At 38.7% G+C, this 17,690-nt stretch overlaps 1 protein-coding gene across 6 annotated transcripts in view; it reads right to left on the bottom strand.

Moving 5' to 3' along the window:
- CNTNAP4 (contactin associated protein family member 4) overlaps positions 1-17,470 on the bottom strand; it is a gene marked incomplete at both ends in the record, with an annotated part of 238,429 nt that extends 220,959 nt beyond the window's left edge. For all 6 annotated transcript variants that reach the window (XM_084257952.1, XM_084257953.1, XM_084257957.1 and 3 more), the window contains one exon: positions 17,386-17,470. In XM_084257952.1, coding sequence (XP_084114078.1) covers positions 17,386-17,470 — 85 coding nt within the window. The remainder of the gene's footprint in view (positions 1-17,385) is intronic.
- Between the last annotated feature and the right edge of the window lie 220 nt (positions 17,471-17,690).

Below are 17,690 nucleotides of genomic sequence, written 5' to 3'. Positions count from 1 at the left end.
ACAACATTTCAAAACCACTGATGCTGAAGACATGTGTAATGATAGAGAGCACACTGGGAGGCTTACTAAATATTTGTTGAGTGAATAAATGAATAAGATGAGCTGAGAAAGGTGAAATCCTCAGAAGTCTCCAGAACCTTCCTTGCAAGGGTAAGGAATGCTTTCGTAGAATGAATGAACAATAGTCTGTCCAAAGAAGAGTCGTTGTTGATAGCAAAGAATTGTTTGAATGAATCCAAATAATACAAAAAATGGAAATGATATTTCCCAAAGAATCTTCATGACAAACTTAGCAAGTGTTCTTTTCTTTTGGGGGCATAATTCTCTGAATCATCATCATTTTCAGGTGCAACTGAAAAATAACCAGGGTCCCAAAGGAACATTTACAGGGTTCATCTACCGTGGTACAGACTCACTCAGTATAATTCATGGGATAAATTTTCAAACTGTCAATTCTCAGTCAGGGAAAAATTTTTAAAAAAAAATCTCATTGGACTTTAACTCTAGTAATATTATTGGTAATTTATTGATTTTTTTTTTTTGGTTTTGTTTTCTCATACCTTTATGACTTTTTTTATTTCTTTTATTCCATTTTTCTCTATACTTTAATTTTTTATTTTATATATTTCTACATCATTTTTTCATTTTTGCACCATGTATGCATTTTCATCTTGCTGATAGTCCCCATGCAATTCCCACCCCCCTTGTTTAAGGACATGACAGGAAATACATGGGTTACTAAATGGTAACGCAACAGGAATCTAGACTGAAGAGGGGTACATAACATAGTTTTATTTTTATTAGGGTTACTTTAAGTCATGTCTTTCTCTCGACCTCATATGGTTTGGGATCCTGAATGGCAGGGGTTCTGAGTTTACCTTATTAGCCTGAGTAGAACAAGAAAATCACTAGTCACTGGCTTACAGGTTGAGAAGGAAGGAAGGGTAATTCCCTTGCCCACTCCACTCACCCTCCAGATTCTGGAAACTCTAAGGTAAATGTGATACTTATTTTTCTATACATCACATGGAAAGCTCATTCGAAAAATAAAGAGAACCCTTGAAATGTCAAAAGGGGAGACAGACAAGAGCTTACTCTGTATCTAGTGGTTCTTAGAAGAATATATGGCTTAAAAACTGTTGAACATACAGTATACAAGCTGCCCACAAGTCTCAGTTCAAACCACTAAACATGCTAAACCACTGAACAGTTCACTCCACTAAACATGCTACATTCAGTTTTGGGGCATCAACTCTCTTTTAATTTAAAAAAAAAGTTCATTCTAAAAGATGCAATTAATGTCAAGTCCTTCATTAGCCAATTGCTAGTAGTGCTTCACCTGGTATTTTGCCTAGCACATGAAATGTGTGATTAAGCACATTCATTTTCAACACTATGCAATTTGTTTCAAGCAAATAACTATAAAACTAGGAAGGTATACTTTATGAAAGGTTGCCCTTTGTGCCATCACAGAAGCCTGCCTTAAATTTTTTATTTTACAAATTAAGGAGAAACCCACTTTAGAACCAATTAATTAATGCCCTATGAAATCACTTTCTCTTCATAATTTTCACGTGTGTAATCAGGAAGAGGACTGGAAAGCCTCTCATCAATACTGCCGTTTCAAAGAAAATATTAAAATGATTATCTCATTGCTTTGTTCGATAGAGCAAATATGTAAAGCTGTAGTGTAATAAGAAGGAAATATTAAGAGCCTGGGGCACAGCATCAAGAGAGCCAGGCTAGATAAGAGGGATCTGGTGTAAGAGAGTGAGAGGCACAGAGTCTCTGAATGTCTCTGATATTTTCTTTTTTAAAAAAGGAGTTGGGATTAATGAGGAACACCATTCAAAAGCCTATCCGATCTCTTCCAGAAATCTTATCTCTGTTCTGAGAGACTGGCTCCAGCAGTATTGATGCTGGTTTAAAAAGGGAAACAATTCTCATTCAAAGTTGTCAATCCAAAGTAATTTATTTTTCGTGTTGATTTTCATTAAAGGTAGGTTGCTTACTCTTTTGAAGGACAGAATAAAAACTTGGAAGAATCCTAGTCCATTTTCCCTGGGATGCTAAAATTTTTCTCCAAAAGGTTGAAGACATTACTTTTTTTTTCTTCTTAAAAGAAGAGACAAAACTCTGGGACACCAGAAGAAATCAAAACCAGGGCCAAGGTGGGAGTGCAAGGGCAGTTAGGAAGTTCTCCCATAAATAGTGACTCTTGCCTTCTGGAGAAGATACTTGGTTCATGGTTACAAGTGAAACCTATGTTTGCAGCTGCCCTCAGAGGCCACAGGCACGGAACTCCAGAGCGGAACGTGGGTAGGGATGATGGGTGAGCTGCTGAGGGCTGAGACCAGATGACTATGTGTAACTGACAAGACCAATTGATGAGGGAGCTGGTTTCCTGGAGGGTGACAGATGCGCTTCTGAGATCTGTCAGATGTGGCAATCTCTACCCACCACCGCTGATTCATGTTTGAACAAATGATACTGCTAGGAGAAACACAGAACCATCTTTAAGTGTTATAAATTCTGGAGCAAAAAAGGGAAGGGTATGAGACAGCTATTGCTTTAAATACCTTCTTCCCCCCAAAGTGGTATAAAGACACGGAACACTTCATGACATTGACATTTGTAAATGGCTTAAGATACCATGATCTTAGAGAATTACAAGAATCTTAAGATGGCCATATGCTACTAGAAGCAGATACTGGTAGACTAAGAGAATTTAAAAAATAAAGCAATGTACCACCAATTGTTCCCAAAAAGGAAGAATTTTAAACAAGAGCACCACCACCCAATGGGCTACTAGGAGCGATTAAGAAGGACAAATACAAAGACTATTTAGCCAGCAGGGGAATGCACTGGAGAGGATGGAAAGGCATGCGTGAGAGAGAAGACTGGTGGTGAACAGATGCTGTGTGGAGATGCAGTGAAATAATGTATGGCAAACATCTGCCCCAGTTCCCGAAGCTAGGAGGGCATTCGGCAGATTAGACAAATTTCAAACTGAATCTAAAGAAATTATTAGACAATGAGTGTGTGTGTGTGATGGGGCGGGGGGGGGGGTCTGCTTGCTTTTGGCTAGACATAAAAAGCATCACAGGGAAAAAGGGGAAATCTGTGAGCCCTGGAATTTACAGATCATAAGAGGAAAGTGTCAAAGAAAACAAAGGGCAAAACCAACTCTTGGGAAGTACAGAGTACTGGGTGACATAAAGGAGAATGTCATTTGAAGGGCAAAAAAGTAACATTTGTGACAACAAATGGGCACGTTGTGGGCACGTAGATGATAAATAAAGAGGTGATTTTAATAAAAGGTAGTAACTTTTGACCCTAAGTCTTGTTGGAAGGAGGATTTAAAATAGAATCATGCGCACAAAGGAAATGACTTCTGTCAAAGATATTAAACTTGTGAAATGATGGGAAGGTTCTTTTGTTTGTTTTATTAAGATGGTTTTTCTAGGGGAGAGGACCAGGTGCAGAGAAAAGGAAAGAACAAGAGGAGGGTTGGGTGGTGGTAGCAACCCCAGGCACCAGGCGGTAGGAGCTAATGGATGAACAGAAGACGCCCTGGAAGATGGATTCAGTTGGAAGATACATCACTCACCGGGTAAGTTTCAATCAGTAAAAGTATTATTTCTGCTGTTGAACTTTCAAAAATTCTATCAAACACCAAAGCGAAAAGTCACTTTATTCAGGTAGTTTTGAAAAAGAGCACGTTTATTGTGAACTGAATTGTGTCTCCACCCCTCCCAAATTCATATATTGAAGCCATCACTCTAAACGTGACTTACTTGGAGAGAGGTCTTTGGAATAGTGAGCTTTCTAAGGAAAAAAAATATATCTATATATACACACACATATATGTATTTATATATTTGGTTATTCAGGTGGCCAAATAAATACATTTCTCATACAAATTTGGCCTTCATCAATATAGTTCCTGGCCTATAGCCTCTAGAAGGCCTGGCATCTCCTAAGTGTTGAGATTGACAAAGGTGTCTCTTGTTATGTTAACGCCGTAAGCTTTTGGGGAAGCACCTAGGTAGGAGGACAGTTTGCCAGGGAACCAACATATGATTAGAGGATTGGAACTTTCAGGGCCCTATTCCCCACCTGTGACCCCTACCCTGACCTCCAAGGAGAGGACAGGGGCTGGGGATTTGAGTCCTACTGTCAGTGACCAGCGATGTAAGGAAGCCTCCATCACAACCCAAAAGGAGAGCTCCAGATAGTGTCCAGGCTGGTGACTACATGAAGATCTGGGGGAGAAGAGCCCCCCTGGAGAGGGCATGGAAGCTTCATGGCTTTCCCATCTTTTCACCTGGATGTTCCTGACTTATAGCCTTTGCAATAAATCAGTGATCTAGTGAATAAATGGTTTTCTTTTTTCATATATTTTTACATCATTTTTTGCACAATGTAGGCATTTTCATCTTGGTTATAGTCCCTGTAAAATTGCCACCCCCTTTGTTTTGATCCTACTCCCTTCTCCCCACCCCTGCCCTGTAGTTTGTCTCTGGTTTACAGTTGCTTGTTGATTTTGATTTTTACTTTATTATAATTAGTCTTTTTCCTAATCCCTTATTTGGGCCTTCTAAATTCCTGCTATAAGTGAGACCATCCGGAATTTTTCTTTTCTTTCTGGCTTATTTCACTGAGCATGATCCCTTCCAGCTCCATCCATGTGCAAGCTTGACTACTACCTCACTCCATGCACAAAAACCAACTCAAAATGGATTAAAGAACTAGACATAAGATGTGAAACCATAAAATGTATAGAAGGAAATACAGGCGAAACACTACATGACATACACCTCAGTAGCATCTTTAAAGACACATCACCCAAAGCGGCGATAGTGAAGGAAAGGATAAACAGCTGGGACTACATCAAATTAAAAGATTTTCTTGAATTCTCTGAGTTGTTCAAGCAAAAAGAATCAAACCTGAGGAGGGTGACCAGGGAATCCCCGACTTGCAGCCAGTTGGACAGAAGCAGAGGTGCTTGTGACTATGCTAAAGGGGAGGGTAGTCTGGAGAGACTGAGTCTGTCTACTCAGGTAGGTAGATAGTATCAGAATGAGGTGGAATTGAGCTGAATTTGCAGATATTCTGCTGATATGTGAGAACTGCTTGTTGATGTGGGGGAAGCCTCCACATACCCCCACTGGGAGTTGGTCTCAATTGACCAACACAGGCCTTTAAAGAAGGAACTAAGATTAAATGAGATCTTAAGAGTAGGGGTCCTGATAGCCTACGACAGGAGTCCAGAGAAGAGGAGGAAGAGTCACCAGAGCTCTCTCTGAAGACACTCACAGAGGAAAGGACAGCTGAGGACTGGCAATAATGTGGCCCTGCACAGGCCAGGAAGAGAAGTCTCACTAGAAACTAGTCCTTGCACGTTGAGTTCTAGTCTCTGGAACTTTGAGAAAATTAATTTCTATTGTATACCCACCCAGTCTGTGGTGTCTTGTTACAGCAGCTCTAGCAGCCTAATACAATACCCAGAGGGAGCATAACCCTGAATGTGGGGAAGGAGAAGGTCTTGTGGAGAAACAAAACCAGAGGAGTGTCTTGGTCAGGCAGTGTGGCCATCTTGCAGAAAGGAGTTGCTTTTGCTTTGTGATTTGAGCTGTTTCTGCCCCTTATAATCTTATAATCTATTCTTGGAATTGTTGACTCAAAGAAGGACTTTGGACGGGGTGATTAAGTGTTGGGGTATCAGGGAGGAGTGCATGTTCAGAGAAGATTTACAGTCACACACAGTGAATGATATCTGACCCTTCACGCTGCCTGCTAAGGAAGAATCTGTGGACATTGGAAGAGAGTGAGCATATTATTCTAGAATTAATCCTGCCAAGAGAGGAAATCCTGAGAAGAAACCTATATGGTTCTAACACTCAGGGGAGATGATTTCAAAATTCATGGAGAAGATATGTATGTTTGTTCCATTCCAAAGACAATGGATTTGCACTATGAAAGGTGGCTGAACATTCAAGTCTCAGCTTGATTCTTCCTTACTCAATGGAATAAGTTCCTCCTAACTTTGAAAGCACCTTCTAAATGTCAATATCCTAGTTTATAAAATAGTGATAAAGATGTCTACCTCACAGCCCCCTGAGGGGTACCCAAGAGTCCATAGAGCCCAATCCAAAGGAATATTTGCCAATGTTAATAACACGTGCCGACATGTATGGACAACTCTAGCAATCCAAATCACACATGAACAGGAAGAAACAAGAGAGGAATCTAAATAAGTGATGAAGGTTTACAGAGAAATAATTTTAAGAAGATGTGTGTAAAGGAAGAGGAAAATACAAGTTCTTACATAAAAAAAGCAATGATCACAAAAATGCTGAAGGTTGAACAAGTTCTGTGAGCATTTGTACACAAAAGAGCAAGCTGAGGGCCCACACTTTATAAAGTTGAAAACGAAAAGGAAAATATAGAAAATGAATTTTGTTTTTCTTCTTCCCTCTGTAAAGAGGAAAAGTCTCCAAACAGGAAAATGTAAAATAAAATCAACATAAACAAACTGAGGGGCCTCCCTAGTGGTGCAGGCGGTTGAGCACGGCACTGTGAAGCTGTCTGCAGCCTCTGCAGTGCCAATTTGATCCCCACCAGCCGTGGAGATAACCACATGGCGAGCAGACCTCTCCTATTTTGCCCACTGCTCCCCTCAACAGTGTATTTTGTCAGTCTTCCTGTTCTGTTCCCTGCTCTGTCTCTGGTGAATCCTCTCACACTCCCGCATATCTGGCCTATACCCTGGTTCTTGTATAAATAAAAAAATCTTAAAAAAAAAAAAAAAAAAACTGAAGTCCAAGAGAAACAAAGGAATTGAAAATTTCTCCCTGGAATGTGCGAGAACTTTGTAGTTTACCAAGCTGAAGGGGAAGGCCCAGGAGTCAGTAAAGGTGTGGGGGCCTGAGGATGGCATGGAAGATGGCAGATTCCCTTCCAGCTTTATGCTCCGGATGTACTCTTTGTATGCCTGCCCACTGAGAGTCCTCAATCCCAAAATGATTACATTAGTGGACTATCAACCTGCATTTGCTCTCAATATAAAAGGGGAGCAGAGAGGGAAAGAGAAAGAGCAAGACACAGTAAGATATAATACACCTTGTAATGGATTGTGACAGACCAGAATCAAGTGCTTGACCTAACTAAATAAAATATAATAGAGATACATTCAAAGGCAAATAAAGGCTTTTAAAAGGTAGCAAAAACAATGAGCCCCTAAATAAAAATGACGGATTGTATCATTACCAACATGCACAACGTTCCAGTTTATTGGGCTTGATTCTGTTCATTTCCACTTTCCTTGGTGAATTAATTGAAAAAAAAAAGAATAAGCCACCTAGTGGTATATTCTTTTCGCTTGTAGTGCCTCTCCTCTTTATTACAGCAACTACCAGATGTTGTAGACATAGAAATGATCAAAAGAATCAAAGATTTCATAGTTTTGTAAAGGAGACTTTAAAAAAAAAAAATCAGTTCTGATTCATGGTCAGGAAAGGAAAGGAATAGAACACCTAAGGTCTTAAGGAATTTTGGAAAGAATGGTAAAAGTTGAGTGGTTTGATCAGCTCAGTCCCCACAGAGGGAGGAGGTGAGGTTTTGCCTTTAGTAGACGCTTTCCAGAAAGGTTCAAAAAAGTGACTGAGGACAACTAGGCTATGAGAATAGCAGGTGCAAAGGCCCTGTGACAGAGTCTAGAGGACTCAAGAATTGGGCAGAAGAGAGAAAACAGTTATAAAGAGAGAAAACAGTTACAACTGACAAATGAGGAAAGACCAGCAAATACACACACAGTAGGTAGATTTGTTTGCTTGGCTAATAATTCTGAACTTAAAAACACCTAATCATGTTAGGCAAGACGTGCTTTGTTTATAGAAACGTTAAGGTGGGTTATAGGTATCAGGGCATAATGGGAGACTTCCCCCAAAACACAATAATATCCATAGTACTTAAAAAATATTGTGAGATATGAAATGGAAGGGGTGAAAGTCATAGGAAGTGAGAGCGGGAGGGGACAGCTGCTTCGCCAGTCGTATCAGCCAAATCAACTCTGGCAATCACTAAGACGACAGATGCCACAGCCAGATCATCTCACATCCAGGAAAATGAAACAGGAAAATGATCACGGGAGGCTCGATTTTGCTAACTCAGAAAAACAGAGAGCTGCCGGCATCTTCTCTAGAGAACGTTTCAGTGATTAATGAGACCAAAAACACTCTTTTCATGCTAATCTATTTCATGTTGCAAGTATAGGGATACAGGGAGACAGAAACCACCCCACAGGCGAACACAGAGCTTCCAAAAAACAAACTGGCCTCACCAGGAAGGGGCTCAGATGGACAGGGGAAGCACAGATAGTGTTGTGATCACAATTCTATTCATAGATTTTTGAATTTTGTATTAGCCTATGTTTTCCATTTCTCTCATAGATATTTAACTATGAAATTACTTTACTTTTTCAGGTTCCATTTTGTGAGAAGCTCCAACAAGATGCTATGAGTTCAAGCAACCAAAAATGTTCCCTCTTTCTTATGTCTATTCCAGTGCCTGTCCCAAGTTCTCTCTCCCTCTTCTGTTTGTTTTCAGGAAGGTTACCCATCTTATGATACTTAAGAGGCAGCATGCCGACACTTCACAGGTGTATGAAGTTTTCTTCACGGGATCATGACTCAGGACCTGTGTTGAAGTGGCACAGAAATGATACACACAGTGGAACAAAGGCGCCTAATTGAGCAGCTTTATAACCTTGCACAGAATTCCCTCACCACCACTTTAGAGAGAATGGCTTTTATTTTAGCAATGTTCTTTTAATTAAGTCCTAAACATCTAAAACATGGCAAATGTAAATATGAATTATAAATCCTTAATTATGAGGATCGTGAAGCATTCATGCAGACTTATGCCTGGGAGATAGAATCTTTTTGTTTTAAATCAGCCAGAATAGAGAGATAAAAGTGAATGATGTGAAAAATGTTAAACTTTGTTGATAATGCCCTTCTCTTGGTGCTAGTATCGCTTTACTGTATTGTCTTCAAGAGTTAAAATATGCTTCCATTTACTGAGTGGCTTTGAAGACCCAACCTCTCCTGCCATTTTCTGTCTCCATGGCCGTGTTGAGAAAGACAGGCATGGGGCCTTCCCAGTGGCGCAGCGATTGAGCACTGGGCTATGAGGCTGCCCGCAGCATCTGCAGTGCTGGTTCAATCCCAGCCAGCCAAGGGTCCCACATAGCCCTGCTGACCTCTCCTGCCGTGCCTGCTGCTACCCCCAGCAGTGTACTTCGGTCCTTCTGCCTGTTCTGTTCCCTGCTCTGGCTCTGGTGAATTCTCTCACCCTCCCACGCTTCTGACTGTACCCAGTGCATGTATAAATAAATAAATAAATCTTTAAAAAAAAAAAAAAAAAAGACAGGCATGCTGGAAGTGACTGGAGATTGTGTTATATGTGGGGACTCTGCGGTCTTCGTGTCACATCCTAGCAAACAAAGCACTTGGGGCCACAAAAGGGCAACATTATTCCTCTTTTTGGGATGAGTTGAACTGCATCCAGAAAGATCTCCTGCTATTTTTTTAAATTCCACCTTCTGTTTTAACACTATACTGGAGACTATTCTGGTATGGGTAGCAAATAAGAAACAATCTCATTCTATTTCCCAGCCGTACTTAATTAAAAATATAACATTCAGGAGGAGCAAAGTCTCCATTTCTCGACAACCAACATAGGCTCTTCCCCAATTCCCAAACACGCAATATTTTCTCACATGTACACACACATTCTCTCCTTCCCTCTCCCTCTCTCACACACACAATGACAGTTTCATCTCAACAACTCATTTCCCTTAAAGATCATTTTCAATGTAGCTCCTTCTTCTTGGTTATCTGCTGATCGACATAATTGCCAATATATTTTATATTTGAAAGCTAAAGATGAGTCTTAAAGAGCTAACTATACATTCAATCTCGTCGGGCAGCTATTATTCCACAGAGAAATTTAACTCTAAAATTTTCTAAGAAGTCTCTCTTGGGTCTAGAACAGCAAAGGTAATTGGTTCATATTAACAGTACGTGGGACCCTCAGTGTAAGCCACAGGGTTGAAGCACTTATTCAATGTCATCCAGGCATTTACCAATTCTAAGACTTGTGACCAATTTCTTAGGGAGTTTATCAGTGCCCTGAATCGAAGGACATGAAAAAAAAATACTCTGCAGATTATAACTGCAGAGTAAGTCAAGTAATGGAATTACAGGTCACGGGGTATCTAAAAACTATACAATAAATGTAATTTGGGAAGGCAGGTGAATTTATATATTGACACACTGCTTCTAAACTAATATCAACCTATGACCTCCCTTGTAAGTACCATAATTGCCTGCAGGAAATAAAATGGTTACAGAAACAAATATGTCTTTTATGATTTAAAAGCATATAACATCTTATTCGATAGCATTGCCAAATAATGAGAGGTATTTAATAAAAAAAGTAATTAGAGCTATAGGCCAACTGATACATATCACACCATTTTTTTTCCCTTTGTGATTTAAAATCCTTAGAGGTAAATTTCATCACTGCTCTATTAAATACTTATGGCATTAAAAAATTTTATAGTTACTAATTTTAAACTACTTAAAATGTCAAATGTTTTCAGGCTTCACTCACTTTTCCAATTATTACATTGGAATGACTCATTAAGTGTAACATAAACAGGCTCATTTTTCCCTCCTGTTATGCTATTTCTCCCATTTTATTACCAGAGTACCACTTTCCCATGAACCATGACAAAAACTCATTGGGAGAAGAAAAAACACCCAACCAAGCACATTCTTCCTTTTCCAAATACCAATTTCCACCAGAGGGCTGAAGCTGTAACTATCCCTGGTAATGAATTTTATATGTATGTTCTTTACCACTATAGAAAGTATAGCTTCATTCACTAACACGCATGTCAGCATCCTGGCAAAACCATTATCTTCTAAAAGTCAATTGGGAAACAAAAATCGCCTCTTATTTTGGGTGTTTACCAATACCAAGCCCCCAGGTTCCAGAGTGATCAACATTTTGGAAGGTGTCATCATAGTCGATGACATCTTGGTTATTTAGAAATGCAATTTATTATAATTGAGAGTTATGGGTAAACTATTACTGTTCAGGCAAATTTTAAACCTGTTCTTTGAAAAGGAATCTCAAAATCCTGAAATGACAATATTAAACTTCAATCACTTCATTTAAATAGATGCAGTGAGTTGAGGCTTTTTAATGAGTTCATTCTTCCTTTAAAAGGCCTGCCAATGAGAGTCACAGGGTCTCCTAAGACTCCATAATTTCTGTCTACTTTTAGTTTTAAGTATTTATTTCTCTTTCTGAGACTTTTAAAGTGATCAAGATCGAACTAACCTTACTTAGCCTTTGATACCACAATTCAAGACCTGCTTTCAAAGATCTGCTTGTTAAAGAATATTACTAAAAGTACCTATTGAAACACCCATTAAAAACAATTATTCATATATTCTATGAAAATTCACCCCATTGCCACCACCACCAAAAAAGTTCACTTCGTCTCACAAACAGGATGAACTATGGAAACACTTACTTTAAGCATGTGCACTGTGAAACTCCACCCCTTCCCAGCATACTAGTCAGCTAGAAGAAACCCATTTATTCTAAATAAATATGAAGTTGAGACCAACAGTTCTGAATTGATAAAAATGAAAAAAAAAAATCAGGTAAGCAATAAGGAAAAACCAGGCCACTGAAAATCAGATTAATGTTGGCATTAATTAATATTTCACCAGAAACATTTACCTACCAATCTGAATACGCATGTCTGAGACTTAGTAGCATATTACATATTTTGTACTTTTTCTTCCTCCCGTTTTTTAGAGGCTGGGCCATTAGGCAAACTTGTAATCACTAAGAAGGAAAGGAAAAGATTTTCGAAAAGGGTAATGAAGAACTTCTTAGAAAACCTAACTGGCAAACTAAAGGTCATATGACTCATTAGTGGACAATACTCACACCCCAGTATTGATTGATGTGAGATAAGTTAGATTCAAAGTCTAAATACAGTAAGGAAACGAGAAAAATAGATGATTTGTAAAATAAGACTGATATTCTATTGTAAAAAAAAAATAAAGAAGAAGAAGAAAGAAAAGAAAATCAGAGGCATTGTAATGCCAGCATCTCTGCCCGGAGTCATTTGTTTACAGGGGCAGTCATGAGATAGTCACAATTTTTGCTGACGCCAAGTCAGTGAGCTCTATAGGACAGTTTCAGGTTGGCTTTGATTTGAAAATTGGTCTTTTGATAAGGCAGAAATCTTCACTAGAGTAGAACCACTAAAAATATTATGAACAACTGTTTTAACATGGATATTTAGTTTGAAAAAAAAAGCAACCATGAATTTTGGATTGAAAAGAATTTTTTAAATGTATAGTCCAGTATATTTTATAACTTTAAAAAATACTGCAGTTAACAATGTAGTGTAAATAAAATGAGGCCAGTGATCAGTTCTTGGAAATGAAAAATAAACACAATCCCAAATGGACACGGTATTTACATAAAAATTAATTATGTTGGCATGAGTAGTGAAAGACACCTGCTTCATTATTATGAATTCTCAGTGGGCAGTGCTTAAGTGAAAAGCCAGTTTTTAATTTATTATAGAAAATTTAACAATTTTAGAATTTTTAGGACACTGCTGCTATAAAAGTGATGGAGGACAGTATATTCTTCCAGTGTGATCACCTCCCTCGGACAAACAGAGGTTCCAAATGCAAGTTTCTGATTAGTATGGACTGGAATGTTTTACATTCATGGAAACATACAATCACAATAGGATTTTTTTAAAAAAAAAATAAAAACTCAGCTGCAACTACCTATACACTGCATTAAACTTCTTATATTAATGGGGATTACATGAGATTGAAAGTGGCCCTCTCATAACCATAACTGCGGACACTTCACAAACAGTTGCAAATAATTGATAACCATTGAAATAGAAGGATTCTGCACAGTAAGTCTCTAAAAACAAATACAGGAAGAAAGATACTAAATTGAAGATTTCTTCTGTATCATTCCTGGCAAAAGCAGTGTTGTCTTTGGGTCCAAAAACACACAAGTGTGCATTTATGTGCTGACTAAGACAAAATTGTGTGATAGCAATATAATGTATACAATCTCCAAGTCTCACCATTATTTATACTGTATTTAAATCAGGGGTTGATGAGCTTTTCTTATTAAGGGTCAGATAGTGAAGAATATCATGTAGGCCCTTATAAAACAAGAGGGAAATCAATTTTAAGAAAATTGTATTGACAAAGTCGCAAACATAAGAGTAAAAACTGAATATAAATTTTTGTCAGATAGATCTTCTCATAGGGATGGATAGCTTAAATTTAAATTTCATATAATTATTTTGAACTGCAAATAATTCTTTTCAAACAATTCAAAATATAAAGGCCTTTATTAATTCACAAGATTTACAAAATAGGCAGGGGCCCAGATTGGGCCCATGGCCAGCATTTTACCAACCTTTGAACTAAACATTATATCCCCTTATAACTGAGGTTACACAATTTCATTAGCCTGTTTTCACTGCAGAAGTAAATCATTCCATCTTGATATAGAGATTGGCTTCCATAAAGGAGTTGTTTATATATGATACAAATTCTGACATTAATCTTAGAAGACATTTAAAAGTTTATTACCTAGAGTAAGCAGTGGGTGTCATGTAGAAGTGATGTTTGATCTCCATCCCCATGTTAGCTTTGAGCTGTGTTGTCTTTATCAGGAGGGGTTGGGATGGTGACAATCAGGAGTGGGCAGAATGCACCAAATTGATGAGAACAAATCAGTATTGCTGCTAGAAAAGTGAGCCAAAGTGCATGCTCATTTTCATATCTAAAGGCTAGTGAGTTATGTTTTGCATCATATAATTGTCTTTTATCACTGCTTTACTGTTGTATTCTAGTTACTTTTTGCTCTTGAAAGAGGAGGACAAAAAGGAAGCTTCTAGGCAGCATTGCAAGGTTTTGCGTTAACAATTTCAGAATCTGTCCAGTAGCCTTCAAGTTGCAACCCAGAGCCCGCAAGAGTGATCATCTACTCAAGCAGTTATCTTCATCTATTGCTGACCTTAAGATATCTTTAATGCTTCTTTCAGGGTAGACTTCATACGCAGTCTTTGCTTCAATTAGAGAAAAGCAAGAACCCAATGAGAAGTTAGCTTCTAATTAAGTCATTCCTAAGCCATTTGGTGAGCATTAAAATTCTGAGCAAGGCTCAGCATACCTGAGACCTGGGAGCCTCCATCACATGATCTGCAAGAGTTAAAATAAAAGCAAAACTTTATTTGCCTTCTGCTTATACCTGTTCCATCTTTTGGGGTGAGTCAACCCCTTCTGCAGCAAGTCTAATGTTTAGGAAAAAAACTATAGATCGATAAGAGCAGTTTTAAAATAAAGAGATGGCTCTCTTCTCTGTGCATTTCTCTTGATGCAGGTAAAAATGTCAACAACAGACTCTACACCTTCTCAAAGACCAAGACCTACAAGGAGGATTGGCTTAAAACTTTTGTGAAAGGAACACCTCAACATATACAAAGAGAACAGATCTAGAACTGGTTCACAGTTTTTGAAAGGGTATGAGTAGGCAAAGGATGTGGTCTATTTAATATATTTCACCTTTAGACAGAGGTAGAGTAAGCAAAGCCACCAAAAATGTGTGTATGCCTGGGTCTAGTGGCTTATACTTATGTATATACATATACACACACACACATATATATGAACACACGTGTGTATGTATGTGTATGTATGGGGATGTGCTTGCACAGAAACCCCATTGGTTAATTAGATCAACTAATATTCAAATTACAGTTCACCGAGTCCCTGAGCTGGCCCTAGGGGACAGAGGCCTGTCCTGTGGAAGCTGTTACATTGGCAGCTTTGAGCTGACTCAGTGGGTGATAGACAAGCTCTTGGTAAACGAGCTGTTCAGAAAAGAGAGAAGGTCTTTGTATTCATCTGACATACAAACCTTTAATTTTCTTTATTTATATTCAGTTCTCCCTGACTTCAATATTGGTATTCCAGATTGATTCAAGTTTTAATATAAAGTCTTGTCCAGAAGAATTATTGTAGTTAGTAGTAACACCTGAAAATTTCAAATGCTTGCTGGTGGTCGCATGCCTATACATTAAATTCCATCCTTGCTGGGAAACTTACATGCTTGTTCTTCCAAAAAGGATAGAACATAAGGAGTACCATGACTTGGTAATAAATAGACCTTGCTTCCTTAAAATAATAAAGAAAGAAACTTACCAAATATTGAAAAACAAAATAAAAATTAGGATATGGATATCTTCTTTTAACTACAGAAAGTGATTTTAGTTGAAAATTACTAGACACAACTTTAGTCATCTGAAGTCATTTCATTGCATTTTGATACGTCAAGATGTGTCAAGTAATTTAAAAGTTTACCGGATCTTGACGTTTATCATGTTTCAAAGAACATTAAATTACTGCCTGAACAAACCAAGGCTGAAAGAATATAGAAAATGGATGGAAAAATTAAGTGTCCATGACAGAGGTCCAGCCACAGACAAGGAGCCATGAGTATTCAGTTCTCCTGAGAGCTCAACAGTGCACCTTTCCTTTACTAAGAACATATATTACAAAAGAAAGCCATGTAATATCAGTCTGCCTTTTATTTGGACTTTAAGAAAACAAACATAAACCACCAGAGGCCCAATCAACCCTCTGAGTATGCTGCAGACCCAAACACTCTGGCCAGAGGATTAGAAAGACAAAACTGCTTCCAGGGCAGACTGAGCTCTGCTTTCCTAAGGCAAGGATAATTCCAGAGATGTGCTTCACATTGTAAGAGTGACCTCTAGTGCCTTCCTTTTTTGTTGAACTTCAGTAGTTGGAGGATGAATTACTTATTCCTTTTCGACCCAACTTGGCAGATATGTGTCTCTATTGCTGTCTATTTGTTGAAAGGCTAGTCCAATGCTACCGTTACAGCATTCCCAGATGTTGATCCAGTGAAGAGAGGCATGTTTTATGGGTTCATGGGATTCTCATAAACCCAAATTAAGATGGAATCTGAAACAACGGTGCAGCATGTGGAGTGGAGTCGCCTCTCTGAGAGAGAGAGCTACACCATGGCTTTAAATGAGCTAAAACTGAATGGAAGCACAAAGTCACAGAGCCCTGCAGTGTCCCTGGAAATCTGACTTGAGCCAGCAAGGTCATCAATGCGTTCCCCCCACATCGGGGCCCTTTAATGTCTTCAAGGGATGTGCCACAGGGAACTCCTGACTCCTGGCTTATTTGTGACTCCCCCCAGAACCAAAACCTGGTCACAGAGCAGTGACATCGATTCCTGAACAGGCCTCAGCCTTTTCTTGAAAAGCAAATGAGCTTTTCCATTAAAATCCAAGAAGGAGGTAAAAAGTTGTATTTGCAAAGCTTATTTATCATTCATCAAGGAGGAGAAAATTCACTCATTTAGAGATTTTAACCCAAACACCCAAATGTAACTTTGAGAACTTTAATGGAAAGTGGACCAAGGGACTCCTTCCCCATTATTTTGGATGATTCTTAAATGAAATATAAGGTCTTACTAAATATACCCTGAATCCATTCACTCAGAATATTCAATCACAAACTTATAAAGTTAAAAAATCCAACCACTGAAGACTAGTTTTGAAAAATCGCCGGAATGTTTTTTCTTTCAGCAAAATGTAGAATCAAGCCCTTTCTTTTAGGAATGCACAATTCTTACTCTTTTACCAGGGAGGGCACAGTCCTTCACATTGAGCTTTATCTCCACCAATTCTGCTCCTGAATTCTGCAGTACATTTTCAGTTATTAGCCGGGCATCATTTGAAAGATGCAGCCAGCCATCGGTCCGCCAAATGGCAAACTTCAGGGATCCAAGCTAATGCAGCAGAATGTAAAGTCTGCCAGTTGTTTTTCCTGCTCAACATAATTCCAATAAAATTCAGTAATCCTAAAAAAAGGGGCAAAATGAAAACATTCGTAGGCTCTTTCCTGGTTAAGATGCTAATTTAATGTCTTACTAGAACTTGAGATTTTTCAATGAATATTCAAAGACCAGAGGAGAAGATTCTCTCGGCTCATAGACAAAAAGAGAAATGACACTTTGCATATTTTGACTAGACCAAGAGAAAAGACATGTGTAAATCCAGTCCTATCTGCAAGATTTCTAAGTGATCCTTCCTTAATAGCAATATGCTTTGCAGCAATTCCACATGCAAATAACAATGATAAAAACAACAGAATTAAAGTTTTGCAGAGAGCCCCCCTGCAAGTTTTAAATCCTTTGCTGTATACTTACAGGAATTCCCAGCTAGGACTCTGGTCCAATTTTGAGTAGATAACAGAAGTAGCATCTTGAGGACAGCTCCAGTGACAGACCCCATGTTCACATTTATAGGGCTCCCCCAAAGATCTTCAGTAGCTCTCAGGAGTGGTCCGGTCCTGTTCTTAGTCCCTCTCCCAGCTCTTGCAGCTCTGTCTGGATCTTCAGCACCTCTGAGTCTCTCGCTCCCCTCCTCTCTCTCCCTCTCTCTCTCCCTCTCAATCTCACACACGCAAACACACACACACACAAACACGCAGCCCTGGCTCTTCACAAATACC

This window comes from Talpa europaea, assembly GCF_964194135.1.
Source record: "Talpa europaea genome assembly, chromosome: 16".
In the NCBI taxonomy this organism is placed as follows: domain Eukaryota; kingdom Metazoa; phylum Chordata; class Mammalia; order Eulipotyphla; family Talpidae; genus Talpa; species Talpa europaea.
Note: the sequence above shows the minus strand (reverse complement) of the source record. Positions and strands in the feature narration are given on the sequence as shown.